This window comes from Calidris pugnax, unplaced genomic scaffold (assembly GCF_001431845.1).
Source record: "Calidris pugnax isolate Ruff unplaced genomic scaffold, ASM143184v1 scaffold41, whole genome shotgun sequence".
NCBI lineage: Eukaryota > Metazoa > Chordata > Aves > Charadriiformes > Scolopacidae > Calidris > Calidris pugnax.
The window spans coordinates 9613655-9630017 of NW_015094509.1; the positions used below are offsets into that span (position 1 = coordinate 9613655).

The 16363-nt window shown below is 37.2% G+C and overlaps 1 protein-coding gene across 1 annotated transcript in view; it reads right to left on the reverse strand.

Annotated features, from left to right (window-relative positions):
* STK3 (serine/threonine kinase 3) overlaps positions 1–16363 on the reverse strand; it is a 134080-nt gene that overhangs the window by 63630 nt on the left and 54087 nt on the right. Inside the window, exons 7-8 of the mRNA XM_014965572.1 lie at positions 6357–6494; positions 3832–3957 (exon numbers count right to left, since the gene is read on the reverse strand). Coding sequence (XP_014821058.1) covers positions 3832–3957; positions 6357–6494 — 264 coding nt within the window. The remainder of the gene's footprint in view (positions 1–3831; positions 3958–6356; positions 6495–16363) is intronic.

The window sequence follows — 16363 nt, forward strand, 5'->3', positions numbered from 1 at the left end:
TTCAAACATACACATAGGTCTAGAGAAAATGTAAGACAGCCTGACTTACCTGAGCTCACAATGAATTTCACTACAGACTATTTATTTGTGTAGACTAGTCTACTACTGGACCTCTCTCACAGCAAACAAAGCAGACATAAAATTGTAAGGATTAACCTTTCTGCATTTTCCCTAAAGAAAAACAGTTACAATAACCTGTTAAGCAGAGTTAGAATGTGTCGTTCAAGCAGTTACCAGCCCTTAACCACCAGTGGAACTCTTTAACTTGTCTTCTCATGCTCTAAAATATTAAGGGGTAGTTTGCATTAATCTCTTTGTGCTATATATTCAGCTTACCTTCAGTGTTACTTTCAGTCCACCCTTCACAAAGTTTACTTTGTATTAAAATAGACCCAAAGAGGCAGCCAGCTTATCTTGCTGAGGAAGCAGATTACTTAGCTCAAAAATGCAACCGCAAGGGCTTATCTAATTATGTCCAAATGCAATATATTATGAAGTCAATGTCCAGGATTCATCTCTCTTAACATCTCATGCAACCTTAATTTGGTATTATCTATTAATTTTAGTTAATCAGTTCTAGCCTGTAAGTCAGCATCACCATCGAAAACTAACAAGGAGTGTAAGACATCAAATTATGAAGGATGATAACACTATTCCTAGAAATACTTCAATCACTAACTCCAAGGATACAATACAGCATAATGTGCATGTTCAGTGTATTTTATTACTTTTTTTAAACTAATTCTGAAGTCTTTTACAAATACAGCAGTACAAAGGGCTTGCCCTTACAAACATATCCTTCTTTTCAAAACGTCCACACTGCTAAAGTTTACATGCAGACTCTCTCATCCTTCTTGCCTATTTGTCATCTGACGTGTCCCCTAGTGGTCCCTCCACTCTAGATAATACAACTATAAAAGTTCGTTTTCCAACTTCTCCCCTTCTGTCTTTCATCATACTAAAGTCATATTCTACTTTTAATTTTTCTACCTCTCTTGTCGGATTCTTGTCTGATTCACCAGTCCCCTTTCTATCTATCATTTCATTCTGTACAGAGAAGTCAGCTCCACCTCAAACTGGCCTCTTCTTCCATTACTCACCTCCTAAGTTTTCCAACCCCTTAATTCTCTTCTCAGGTTCCCTGCTACTACTGGCAGGGCTGCCTTTAGCCATCTGCAGGACTGTCATTATTGTCCTTTAAAACTGCTCACTGTCATGATCCTGAATAAAAGCTGAGCAAGGCACGCTAATTCCAGAGCTTCTCATGCTGACTATTCTTATCTCTCCTCTGCATGTGTCCCTCTGCCATGCAATCTCACCTTCTGCCTTGTATTTAAGAGCAGTTTCTTTCAAGTGGAGGCTGACTTCTGGTTCCGAGTTTGTTGATGGTCATGCACTGGTATACGATTACAGCCCTTAAAATTCTGTTAGTGTTAAGTCAAAAATGACAAACTTAGCATTTCCATAGACTACAACTGCACTTAAAAGACTAAGGCAACCTTGCAGCAAAGGTGGCTAATGGTATCCCAGGCTGCATTAGGAGGACTGTTGCCAGCGGGTAGAGGGAGGTGGTCCCTCCCCTCTGCTCAGCATTGGTGAGGACACACCTGGAGTACTGGGTCCAGTTCTGGGCTCCCCAGTACAAGAGAGACATGGACATACTGGAGACAGTCCAGCAAAGGGCTATAAAGATAATTAAGGGACTGGAGCATCTCCCACATGAGAAGAGGCTGGAGAGAGCTGGGAATCTTCAGCCTGGAGAAGAGAAGGTTCATGAGGGACCTCATCAATTTGTACAAATACCTGAAGAGAAGGTGCAAAGAGGCTCTTCTCAGTGATGCCCAGTGACAGGACCAGAGGCAATGGGCACACACTAAAACACAGGAGGTTCCCTCTGAACATCAGGAAACACTTTTCTAACTGTGAGGGTGACCTGACCAAGCACTGGCGCAAGCTGCCCAGGAAGGTTGTGGAGTTTCCTATCGTTGAGGGATATTTAAAACTGTCTGGACACGGTCCTGGGCAACCAGCTTTAGGTTGAGTAGCGGGTTAGACCAGATCACCTCCAGGGGCTCCTTCCAACCTCAACCATTCTGAGATTCTGCTCTCTCTCAGTCTTGCTAACCAAAGATACTTCTGTTCTTTTCAGATTTGAGGTACTTATCTTTTAGACCTAGTGACAAGCAGAGTCTCACTGTCTTTTTAACTCATAACCTGTTCCCTGACTGCACCATAAAAGTACACAGCAAAGTTCCCACCTACTGCAATGGTAAAGAAATAAGATTCCAGTCCCAACCCTGGATTTGAGGTTCGCTTGTACTAAACACTGAATAATCCAGGGCAGGGAAGAAAAAAAAAAAAGAGTGCAGTGACACATTCTGACTTTTGTAACCACACAAGAAGCACGAGGAGTTGCTAAACACTTCCTCAGTCAAGAGGGACCACATTTGTGTTGTACTCTTCCCCCGGCAGTGAGAGAGGGAAGGTGTACACCACATTCTGAGCTGGCACGGATTGTTTCATCCCTGCCTGGCAATCTGGTTTCCCCATCTGAACCTCAGAATAAGTAATTAGATGTCATAGCTAATTTGGGGTTACTGTAAAAGACATCAACAACGCCCAAGTGTTTGAGGTCTACAGTTCAGACGGCAACAGTAGAGAGGAAAGTATGCTAGTGAAGGCATTAGGTTTTCATGTAGGTAATAAATCGGTCTCTTCGGAGATCAACTATTCAGTATATCAAGTCGCAAACATCAACTCTGCATGTCAAGTAACACATGTCCACATAGGCAACATTTCCTAACGTAAAGAAAAATAATCCCAACCTTCCCTGTCTATTTTATTACTGGCTAAACAAATACAACCCAGAGTAAACCATCTTTATAAACACAAGTTATCAATACTCTTAGAAGAGAAAAATATCCAGCAAACAAAAGGCCATACTGTCTGTTGGGATACAAAACACTCCACAGAATCCCCTTGAAAGGTATTCCTATATATAGATCATCACCTAACACTCTGTAACACATAACAAGGGTTCTACAATTTGGGATAGGGCAGACTTCATTACTGCACTGCTCTTCTCTGTTTGCTCAAAGCTGTAAGATTTCTGCTAACATTCCAGTCTCCATCTTCTCTGTGTGTTATTCCTGGATGACCTTGGCTCTCATTGTACATGTGGCAATTCACTTCTTTGAAGCACATACTGCTGCATTGCACAAGACTGCCCTAAAATAAATCATCTAGGGACAGTAATAATTGCCAAACAATTCTAAATACAACCTATTTATCACACGACCTGCTTCTCTCCTCAAACACTCTGACAACATCTTCTGAAGAATGAAATCCTGTCACCATTTTCACTTTATAGGCATAACTTGATTCAAACCATATTGCAATCACTACTTATTGGGCCTTCTAACTAACTATATTAAATAAAAAAATTTAAAAAAAGCTAAGTAGCCTGAACTGAAAATTAAACCACTTTTCTAGAGCCCATATGTGAAAGTGGAACCTTAAGTTTTGAGTTGTTGGGGATTTTTTTTTATGTTAGTCTGAACAGCTGAAGTTGACATGGTTTCTTTTCCCAGCTCCTAGAAAAAACTTTTCACTAGGACACCTCGTGGAATAGTGCTGAAAGCTGGCTCATACAGCATAACTCACAGCAGCATTACTCATCATAAGTAAGAGTGGAAAACTCAGCCCTCATAGGCTAGAAAACAGGTAGAAAGCTGGCAAAAAAAAACATTTGAACACAAATACAGGAAGCAGGGGTTTAACTGCAACTTATCCATAAAGTATGGATAGTTATAGGAAAAAAAAGGTACACACCGAATTTTCTTCCTCCTCTTCTAGTTCTCTCTGCTGTTCCTCATGTCGCTTCGCCTTTATCTCCATAGCTTCAGTGATCAGGTCCCTTAAAATTGAAACTGGCTTGGCATTCTTAATAAATGTATGCTAGAAAAAAAAGTCATATGTAACATCATTACAATAGTTACACTTCAGATGTAATTACAACTATTACTCAAAACCACACATTTCAGTGATAAATAGCATTTTACATTACACAATATTTAAAATCTACACTAATACTACATACAATATCTTTTAGCTGTTTCATAACTAAGATTTTACTATAACTATTTCTAATAACAACAAGCCTTCAGAAATGTAATCATATAACAACTGTTTTATAGCTAAAGATATAATTGTCCAAAGGAAACATGCAGTAAGTAGTAAATAAATAGTGTGTTGATTGTCTGACATAGAAAAACAAACTTTTTCAGATATTCAGTTACAGAATTTAATTAATCTCAACAAACTGACAGAATAAATTAGTGGCTGCACACAAAGCAACTATGGCTGCCTACTTCAACAAACCTGTGCTTTATATGTCATAAAACATTGCTTGATTTATGATGATGAAATGTAGAACAAGGAAAAAAATACATTACTTCTAGCAGGAAGACTAATTTTTAATTCAAGGCCATTTAAAATACCACTTTCTCCTTTAAGAGAAGATGTGCATGATACCATTTACATTAATTTTGCTGTCTAGTAAATGCCTGCTGTCAGAAAAATTCTGATAATGTAAATATAATTTAGACAAAACATAACTCTAAGCACCTCAGAAACATATTATTAAATATTAAAAAATTGTTACACAAAGAACAGAGTTGATGAAGCTTAGTGTCCCACACCTGTTATCTTTCCTCTCCCTTGATATATTAATTCAATCACTCTTCTTTTTCCTCCATGATCCTTCCTCACAAGCAGTACTTTCATTGCCACTCACACACACCTAAAGCACCTCCATGTCCATCACACATGCTCCAAATTCCAGCTAAAGGGAAAAGGTAACACATTGTTGTGCTGGACAGATTTCTGGACAGTAAGCATGTAGAAAGAGAAACACTGAAGCTTTTTTATTTTTGTTTCTTCTTCTTACTTGCACGCATTTAAGGCAAGTCTTTTCTATCCAGCTGCCAGTCTTCAGCTAACCATATGAACTTCCAAATCTTTAAGGTCTCAAGTACTGATTCATACGTCCTATGAAAATCTAAAACTTTCAGTTTTATTCTCTTTGCAGCCTACATTTTGATGTTTTCACACAAGTTATGAATTTGATGATATACTACTGGAAACTACTTTGCAAAATTTTCGTGTTCTCCTTGTAGTGGAGTTCACTGGAATTTAAATTTTAAAAGAGGCTATTGCTACTTAGAGACAGAGTAAATCTACCATGAGTGTCTTACAGACAAAATTTCAGAAGATCAGACTCTTACGTAGACTCACGAACAAAGAAAATTAGGAATAATATTTACCAATAGCAGTGAAAAGCATTAAAACAACAATAAGTTATCAAAAAATGTAATGAATTAGGAATCAGGAAAGTAAAAGGAGCAAAAGACCTAGTAGATTTTTTTCACTTCTGTCTCATTATCAAGCAAGCTTATTTACAGGGAATTTTAGATTCCATTTCAATCATCATGGAACCTATTATAATTTTTCTAGAAGTCGTTTTTTCCCCCCTCCTCTTTTACTACCTTTGTTCTTTGTTTTCCTCAGTTACTTGTAGTCTTATTATGACAACTCTGAAGGCAGTGAACAATGTGAATACAAACTAAAATGCGTGGGCCCTTTAAAATTACCTACATTTCATAAATATTAAATCTTTCTTGACGGATTAGTCCCTCCTTGTTGATTTTTTTAGTTCTTTGAAATCCCTCTGCTTTATTTCTATCTCAGTACCAAGAAGACACAACTGTGAGGTTTCTGCAACTACCAGAAGCTCAGGTCAACGAGCAGACAAAAGCCTGGCACACCCTGCCCTGGCTACCTAAATCCATACCGCCAACTGTGGCTCAAATTTAAAAGTGCCACTTGGTATAACTCAGCCCTAGAACAAACTTCTTATACTGTCCATCTGCATCAGACCCTTCTAGGACACAGAGCAACCTGTCTGCTTAATTTGACATAACCAGAGGGGCAGATCAAATATACTCCATGGGTGGTCCATACTGAAGGGTAACCTGGGCTCAATTCCTTTACTTAACACTTACCTAAATCCTGAGATCTATTGAGAGCCTCTAACCCCAAAGCACGGATCTAATCTTAACAGCAAGAACCAGCCCTAAACTATATAAAGAGCAATTAATTTTTAGAAGTGGCAAAGGAGAAAGAAAATACAGAAGATACAGGAGCTGACAGAGAAAAGATGACAAAATGGAAAAGAAATAAGGCACAATAATAGTTAAAATGAGATTTGACCTAAGAAATTTTCCCAGCAGTTCTAGTTTGAGACTAGAGGAAAAAAGCCATAAAACTTGCATTTCCTCAGTAACTTAAAGACTGACCTGTAGCAGCTGTGTTGCTGTAGCTCTTTGTTCAGGATTTTTCACTAAGCATTTCTTCACAAAATCTGTGAATTCATCAGACCAGAGCTCTGGCTTCCGGAAGGTTGGAGGGGGATTTGTAGGAATCATAAAAATAGCCTAGATAAAAATCAAACAACAATAGCAAGTTTAAACAAAACACATCATCATAGCACTGAAGCCAAGTAAATAAATTGCTTTATCCACCTTTCTTATCAGGCTAAGAATCTGGAAGACAAATTTTAAGTAAGCTAGGATTTCCACTTGGATCAAGATTCAGGAAGTAAATCCATCTGCTACTAATGTAGCTACTTCCCATTCAATTTTCTCTATTTAAACTGTACCCATTGAGCACATCATTCACTATTTTATCTATTGCTGTTTATCAGTCTCGAGAGAGGATTTTGTTCTTTTGGAAATTCTTAGTAGAAATGATGGCACTGCTTGTTTAAACAGACACATATACAGTTGCTGTGAAAAGCTATGTTCACCTTCTCAACTGCATTTAGCTTTGTATGAGAATTGCTTAGGAAATTTGGTGGGTTTACTATTTCCTCTTGCATTCACGATTCTTTCGATGTAGTTTTAAAACTTGCTTTTCTTAATAAGTTTTAGAAATGTATGCTAAAAAAACAGAAGACAAGACTAAATGATGACAAAAATAAAATAATCAAGTAACTTGCCTACTAGCAGTCAGAATTTGAAATTGAAAAGACAGCATTTAACTTATATAATAGAAATTTCACACTGTCAAGACCATATGCAGATAGATTTTCCAATTAGGAAAAAAAGATTCATACTATATTTAAAAAAAAAAAAAAATATAGAAGTTTGTCCCACTTAAGACTATATATATATATACAGTGTGCCATTTTCTTTATGATTTTTTCCAGGTTTTCCTCTAATTATAGATTTACACCTGCAGGGGAAAAAAAAGGCAGTACGATCATGAGAGACTACTGTAAAATAATTGGAAGTTTTCAACTTCAGTATGTAATATCTCAAATTAATTCAGTATCATTCCTTAAAATTTACACATGACAGCAACACACTATTCGGAACTAGGTTTTATTTACTGAAATAATAAGCTCCTATTTTCTTCTAGAACCAGGTTTAATTCAACAACATTTTCTAAAGTGAAAGGAACTAAAAGCTCTTCACTTGTTTTACTACAAGGACAGACAGAAATATATACTCAGAAAAGGGGAAAATACTGAAATGAGAGTTTATGCACACCGTTAACATAGCAGAGGCACCAGAAACTTCAGCTGGGGTTTGAAACATGGGGAGAAGGAGATGCCTGAGATTTTATCCATAACTTAAGAAGTCTGACTACAGTTAGGTTGACTTGTTCCAACCCCCTTTCTAAAATTCTTCTCATACACTGAAGAAAAACAGAATCCATTCAAAATTTGCAAAAAACTATTTACTATACTTTTAATGAAAAATTATTTCAGTACTAAATAGACTGCTTTAATTCATATATTTAAATGCTTACAAAATTCCTTTCATTATCTGCCTAATACAAAAATAGCAAGAGGAGGCCTGAGCGTTTTGTTTAATAAAGATGTATGCTATAATAGATTTATATTTTCAGTGGGCAGTAGTGCCAAACTCAGATAGGAAACGTGGCACTCTATTACCCTGTAATTTGCCTTACATACTTCACTTCTGATAAAAGATTAATTGTCAGTACCAGAGAAGTGCTTCTAGTATAAAGCAGCGGCTAACAAATTCAGACGTTTCTATCCTTGAAAGCAATGATCTCTCCTGAACTTTGAACTGATGACTTTTAATCTTATCTTTAGCTGCTCTGAACAGTGAGCTCTGCAGTAGCTATTGAAAACGTGCACCTGTAACAGAAGACTAGTAACTTCTGTTTATGTGGTATCCAAACGTGTACCTCCTGCTTGATACTAAACATTGACCTGTCTCTCTGCAGGTAAGCAAAGCTTAGTTTCAGAGTCCGACTCAGCTCCAGTGTTCTGGGAAAACTATTTGCCTTTGCCAATTATTTTCATAAAGGGCACAGCAGTTAAGAACCACGGCAAAGAAATGGCTTCTTTATAATTCACAAAGGACAATAAGAAGAAAGAGGGAGTTCATGAATCATTCTTTTATGGCAGGCAATAAAAGTCACAAAAGGAGATATTCACGAGCTAAAGTTAGGGTCCTAAATCCACATTTATGCTTTGTATGTTTGTTGAAAATACCTACTTCAGAAACATGTATATTTATTTAATGCTTAAACTGTAGGCTTTTCTAAATCTTGGTATGTGACATGAGCTGTGTTAGCTGAAAAAAAAATGTAGATGTGTTTTTGTAACACAAGGAAATATTTAGAAACTACTTATTCAGAGTATTTAGTCCAATGTTTAGTCCAACTTGTTAATTATGCCACGCACTTGCTAACGTGTACCTCTCCCCCCAGCTCTCATTAACTAGCCTGAATGCTGGGTTTCAATTCCAACTTGACCCTCTACTTCCTCATTTTGACTTGCATATTTCTCTGCATAAAAGTCAAGTTCCTCCTCTCTTTCAAAACACTCTATTGATTTAGCTTGCAACTACTTCTGTTTCCTTCACAAGATGCTTGCAAAGCAAACACTGGAGAATAATAAAGCTAGTCCCAAATCTCCAGGAATAAAGACACAATGCTTATCTGACAGGAATTTATTCCTCATTTTTGCTTCCATTTCTCATCAAATAGATCTTTTCTATCCTAAAAGAATTCCATCCCATTTTAAAACTAAACTGAGCTGTCTCAGTCTGGTCCATAGGTGCCAAGGGAAGCAGGAAACCTACGAGACCTGTTTTTTCATGCTTCTTTCATTTTACTCTATATTTCTTCAGTCCCTATAGCAATTTTTTGCCTCCACCGCACTTGGAATTTTCTCTAGAAGTTTCCCACAGCTACTGATATTAGCTCAGTTCTTGCAGTAGGGCTGACAGCAATGCTCATACAGACAGTGTTAGGCAATGGTTGCTTAAAAGAAAAAAACCAACTATCGGCTGCCATCCATCCAATTACATCGGCTGATTTGGCATGAACATCTGCAGGAAACATTAGGAGGAAATTGTGGACAGAAGGGGAAGGCTCTGACATACTATGAAAGAGCTGGGGCTAATACTTCTCTCTTGCCCACCTTCAACATCACCTTCCACATTTCCCTACAGTCCTGAGGCAGACTGGCAAGTCTTGCTCCGGTAACAGTTTCTGCCCTGACTGTTGCCTGAAAGCACTTACCGGCCCAATAACCAGCAGTTATGGTTAAGCTGAATACTGGACTGAGGACCAGGTCTTAAATGAGAGCAGAACTGCACAAGCCAGCACATTATTTTCTTTTTATTATTCTTAAAGAGTCTAGCATTTAAAATGAAGTCCAGGCTGAAGACATATTTTTTGTGAAGGTTCCTTCATGGATACTTTTATTGGCGTGAAAATGTAATCAGATGAATTAGGAAATGCCAAAAGAAAAATGAGAACCTCATATACTGCATTTGGGATTTCCTAATCAGAAAATCCTTGCAGCTCATTCTTCCTGTCAGTCAGGGTAATACATCTGTATTTCACACAGCCCACGAACACATTAAATGATCAACAGTAACATGGTACTATGTCTTTTGGGTTTTAGCTCCTTGAATATCTTGCTTCTATGGCTTAGTTTAATAAGTGACTTTTAATAAATACCAGGGAATCAAAAGATAACTTTTACTGTTATTAATTGCCCAGTATCATGAATGCTACTGAGGGAGACAGCAAGGATTTTTATATTGTGGCAATTTTATAATTTTCATGCTGTGAAGTTCCATTGCTAGAATCTAGAGAGAAAGTTTTTTACAAAGAGGGGAAGGATACAAGACACCCACAGGCCATTGTGACTCCATAATTATGCTACTTAGTTTATCAATCTACTGCAGAAAACAAACTCCAAAATGCATTTAAACTCAGTAACACATTTTAGAGTATAAAATCCTAATTAAGGTTGGGAGAGTTTAAGTCTTGAATGTTGTAACATTTTATTAGCTTTAGAGACAAAGAATCAGCTGGAAGACCTATTTTCCTCTTCTTTGTGACAGACGCCATAGAACTTCCCTCCCTTCTTGAATAGCCTTCAAAAAGGCTATTGAAACACCACTAATTATTCAATTACACAATTCAACAGCTGTCTAGAAATGAAACACTAGCATAGACAAGAAGTGTGAGATATTAACAGGTTCTACATTGGCTTTGCTTTGTGGATTTTTTTTGCTTTAAAAAAAAAAATAATTCAGAACTATCATATTGTTACAGCAAAGTTTTTTGTAAAACTTTGTAACAGGGAAAAACACAGTTACTAAACAATGTCTTGTGTGTTTAAAGACAAATAAATCAATTTATGATCTGCTTTAGTGTAGATAGTAATATCACCAGCTTCCTCCTCCTTCCCGCAAACACAGTAGTTCATGAAGATCTAGTGCACTCACTCTTTTTGTGCAGAATTACAAACAAGTTTGGTTTCATCAGACATCTGTCAGGTACCTGATCCAAGGATTCTCAATACCCCCCGAACTTGAAAAAACCCCTAACTGGAATCTGGATGTATGATTCAAAATGTTTGAAAAGCTTCATTACCTTTCTGTTTGAAATATTACTTCTGTTGAAGCAGCCAATACCAATTTTTACTCTTTTCAGAAAGAAAGAAATGGCTTCTCAGTCATGCAACAACTCTTATTCATCTCTTTCAGTTATCATTCATGCTCTTTTACTTATCTCAGTGGCAACATGAACTACAGAGATTGAGAATCACTCAAATCAAAACTGTGCATCCAAAGGCCTGTGCAGTGCTATTTTGTTCTTTTTCACTGCCTCTCTCATACCTCACATACTTCTAACAGAAGTGCCTTGAAGAAACACACTAAAACAGAGCACTCATCTCAATTTTGCACAGGAAAAGCTGAACAGTTTACCCTGAATTAAAGATCAGAAAAACACAAAAGTTTTCAAATAGCTTTCAACCCCTTCATTTATCACTAACACTTTCTTGAAACTGTGTGTCCTAAGAAGCATTTACTGAAGGTATGTTCAGTGAATGACCACTCCAGACTGATTTATCCACCTAATGGATAACTGCTTCTCCCATACCTTAGCTAAAACACTTTTTTGTTTTAAGCTAAAATATTGAAAAAGCTGTTACCAATTTAGAGAAAAAAACATTCATTAAAGGTACTTATTTTTCAGTCAATTTTAATAATGAATTGTTAAAAGAAAAATATTTGGAAATGTCATCTGAAAAAAAAACAAACCAAAAACAAAACACCACCACACACAAAAAGAAACACACTAGCAATTACATTATTCTGCAAGCTAGATCATCAAAACAGGAAGGGAACACTTTTTTCCCTGTGATAAAATTTGAAAAACTGATAGCACCAAATATTGAAAAATACTTACTCCTAGCAATAAATCTACATTTCCAACATTGAGCAAAAACTTAAAGATTCCTATCGCTGTTCAAACAAAAAGGCACTTTTGTCACTAGGAGTTAGGAATGACTGTTCATCCAACTGAGGAACAGGAGGAGAACGCCGTGGTGTTACACCCATCCACCCCACAAGCTCCCTGCGAAGCAGAGCTACAATTACCAACACAGGCCTCAATGCAGGAAGGGATAAGCGGAGATTTAGTCCAGAAAACTTCTGGATACAGAATTTTTAATCCTAATGAAGGGAAATACATGTGACATTTAACACACAATTCTTTTGTGCTCACCTTGGTAGTTCTTTAGTAGTGACCACTGATTAAATCATGTACACGATACTGCATACAGCAAAAATGACACTCAAATTATCTTAGGATATAAGGACAGGTATCTCACATATTAACACTGGGAGAACTTGAAAAAAACAAAACAAACCACCAAAAAAGGAAAAAAAAAAAAAACACACAACTGTTACCAGTGGTTTAACAGCCATTCACTGTCACAAGCTTCTCTGTGGAATGATGACCTTTGCTGTTCAAAGCAAAGTATGATGCACTTAAGATGTAAAGTAATAAAGTAATAAACACAGAGAAAAGATACATAATGGAAAGAATAATCACATGATTAACAGCAAAGATGGGTTACTGAAAGATAAGCCACTTACATTGACCTGTATATTTATTATTGCTAGTAAGTTCATAACATTTTGACAGCGTTACAATAGGTCAAGCATGTAAAGATACCAATCTCAAACATTTTGCAATAGTAATGCAATTGTAAATCTACAGAAAAGAATCAACCCTTGCCTTGTTAGAACCATCACGCAAGAGAACTGCGCCTCAAGAGTCACCTCTGAACTTACTCTTTCTACTAAAGATGGGACCTGAACTCGATGATCCTTATGGGTCCCGTCTAACTTGAGATATTCTATGATACTTCCTTTAAAAAAAAAAAAAAGGCTTTAGATTTCAAAGGAACATTACACATAATTTATTCTGTGACCACAGTTTGAAGAAGTCAGCATTCTAAGGCCACAAGTTCATTCAGTTTGGTTTTTTTTTAACTGCTTTTAAACAAGTTCACTTATACAACTGATTTTTAAATCCCATCACATATCATAACTTTAAAGCTCTAGCATATCCTGAGACAAATCTGCACTGGTATATTTAAAAGGCAGGATTTATTGCACTGGCTGGTATCCAATTAGCAATACAAAGAGCAAGTTCTCTCTGTTAACTCATCTAAAAGGATCGTGTCATCTGCATATGTCTGTTCATTATCAAACCCCTTTTTTCAGATGAATAATAAAAATATTTATTACCACCAATCTTTTCCCAGAAATACCACCTCAGCCTGCTGTCCTATGCCAGCTAATTTACCGATTTAACCAGGAGTTTTTGCTTTGTTTCGTTTCCTTTCTGAAAGTTTCTTGACCACTTATAAGCCACCACTTATCCAAAGAGATTAGGAAGCAACTCAACAAATGACTTGATGAAGTTGTATGCAAGGAAACAACTTTGTTTATCTGCAGTGGCCTTCTTTCACTTGCTTATTTCTTCCTCTCCCTTCAATTCCAGCAGACCCATCAATATTTCTCCAGGTTTTCTTTCAACGCATTTAAATAATTCCCTGATTTGGGGAACTCTTCATGACTTTTGCCTGTAGGTTTTTTGCTATTACCTTGTCCCAACTTTCCATCTTCTACTTTAAAATGGAATACCAATTGGAACGGAATATCCAATTCGGTAGGGCTATTTCAATTTCCTGAATCCATCTTTTCACCAGAAAATATTCCTGAATTCTGAACATTTTCCTCCCATTGACATAACATTCAAGTTCCCATTACCATCTGCAAGGTTACGAACTCATTGACATCAGTGAAGTTACAGCAGAAGAGACAGTCAGCAGTCTGATCCTCAAAATTCTCCCCTCTTTCAATTTAGATAATACACCTTTAAAGAATGGCAATAAATACCTTTTGAAAGTCAGTAGAAATGACAAATAAAGCATGGAAATATCTGCAGTCTCACAAAGGTGTTTTAACTGTTCTTTGGCTTCAGTTGGGTTTTTTTGATTGTTTCTTTGGGGATTTTTTTAGGGTAGGAGGTGGAGGGTGTTTTAGATAAATGAAATTACACAATTTTTAAAGCAAAGGCACTAACTGAAAACAAAAATAATTTCAGGATACTCAAGATTTTGTTCTTAACTACTCCAGGCAGCTAAAGATTTTGAGGACCTGTTGAAGCAAGTCCAGAGGAGGGACACACAGATGCTCAGAGGGCTGGAGCACCTCTCCTATGAAGACAGGCTGAGAGAGTTGGGGTTGTTCAGCCTGGAGAAGAGGTGACTCCAGGTAGACCTTACAGCAGCCTTCCAGCACCTAAAGGGGACCTACAGGAGAGATGGGGAGGGACTCTTTATCAGGGAGAGGTAATGTCCTGAAAGAGGGGAGATTTAGATTAAATATCCTGAGACACTGGAACAGGTTGCCCAGAGAAGCTGTGGATGCCCCATCCCTGGAAGTGTTCAAGGCCAGGCTGGATGGGACTATGAGTCACATTGTCTACCCCACAACTCCATGACAGGGGGGTTAGAACTCAACAATGTTTTGTTTGGTTTTTTTATTAATTGACATATAGAGGATTTTTCAGAAAAAGATACCTAACTTTCAAATAATGCCATATAGGTACAAAACAGCAAAAATTACTTAACATTTTATTAAAAGGTTATATTGAAAGTTCACATCCACAGTAATTACAAGTCTCCACATTTTTACAGTGTCCAAGGACACACACCAAAAACAATGGAAAAAAAAAAAAAACAAACCAAAAATCACAATAACTAAAACAATTCAAACACAGCCAGAAAGCAAAACAATGAAAGTCAGCAAGCCTTACAAACACACGCAAGAGTTTCAAACACCTGAAAGGAACTGCAGCATTCAGACACCAGCTAGGGCAGTATTTCCAACAATTTCACTCACCGAAAGGAAAGCCTAAAGGAGCCACAAATTAGTCCATGATTGTTGTTCTGAGAAGTACCCTCAAGATCAGCACTGGGTGAGAAAGACAAGTTTAACCAGGAGAAGGAAGAAGTGTGCATGCATGTATGCACATGTGGTTTTTTCAAGATCTTTTTCTTTGGCCAGGGCAGGGGTGGGAGAAGACACTAAGCCGTCCCTAGACTGAAAGAAGGATCTAATGTTGTGGTTTAACCTTCTAATTCAATTCTTACTTGACACAGACTTGGAAAAGATATTTTTAAACCTAGTTGTATAGGAGAACATTTCCTTTTGATAGTGATGGGCAACACCTCCTCTTTGTGAGGAAACCACCATAACAGAGAGATGGGGCCACTTTGGACCACTAATCATTTGGAGGTTCCACCATAGCCCTCAGGAAACTTCACCAACATTTAAGAGCCTCTCAGACAAAATTATATGGCAGACCTTTAATCAAGAGCCAGCCAACTCACTGCCTAAAGGATATTTCCCAGGCACCTGAGAGTCCAGGAATCAAAAGAGGAAGAAGGTGTCTTCATGAATGTTGGTACCTCTCTCAGATAGAAGCATCCTGCTATTCACTTAAATCCCCACTTTGACAGAATCCGAGAGATCTAGAACATAAGAGACTTGAACCTGAACAACTTTTTTTTTTTTTTTTCAGTTTTGAATTTGAAAAACTAGTTTCTTATCAGTTACAAAATAAGGAAATTATTCTAGTAGCACACATTACGTGACTGAACCCAAGGAACAGTCTTTTGATTAATTTAGTCTTCTTTCACCATAGTTTCTTCTACTCCTGATTCAGTCCTGAAAATTCAGAGACATAATGCATACAAGGTTCCAATTCTGTTACCCAGACTAAGAAATTTACTTTCCCTCCAAGAAAACTCCAACCATATAGCTTATTTAATAACATAATCTTTTCTCTTCTTCCCACAGTATTTTCTGCAGTTTCTGAGAAAATGCGGCAGTGATTACATCCAGAAATGTACTAACATTTACTGAGACATGAAGTGGAAAAATTGCATTTGCAATTATATTTACTAATAAAAGAGTCAAGGAGTGAGTAACTTATATTTGTGAGAAAAAGCTGTAGTATACTCACTGGACATTAAACGCGAAACCTCTGCCATAACCACACACAGTAGTAATGACTTCAGAAAGCATTGAAGAAATATGCAGTAGTTTGTCTTTTTTCAGGACACATTAGACCTCCAGCAGCAGTACTCTGTTCACTTTTAGGCATCGAACTTTCAGAGACGAGTGAACCAACCAAAGTTTTTTCAAAAGAGAGCAACTATAATGCTTAGATATTTAAAAAACACAATCTGCAAGGAAAGATTGAATGAATTAGGATTGCCTAGTGTAAAGAGGAGGTGACTATAGGAAGAACATGGTAACAGTCTCCAACATGTTAAACACCACTTCAGAGGGGGAGAAATTTTTTTTAAGTCTGTAAAGCACAGAAGAAGAGCTAATGAGCTTCAATTTCAGCAAAGAATATTCACGTTACAGAATAATAG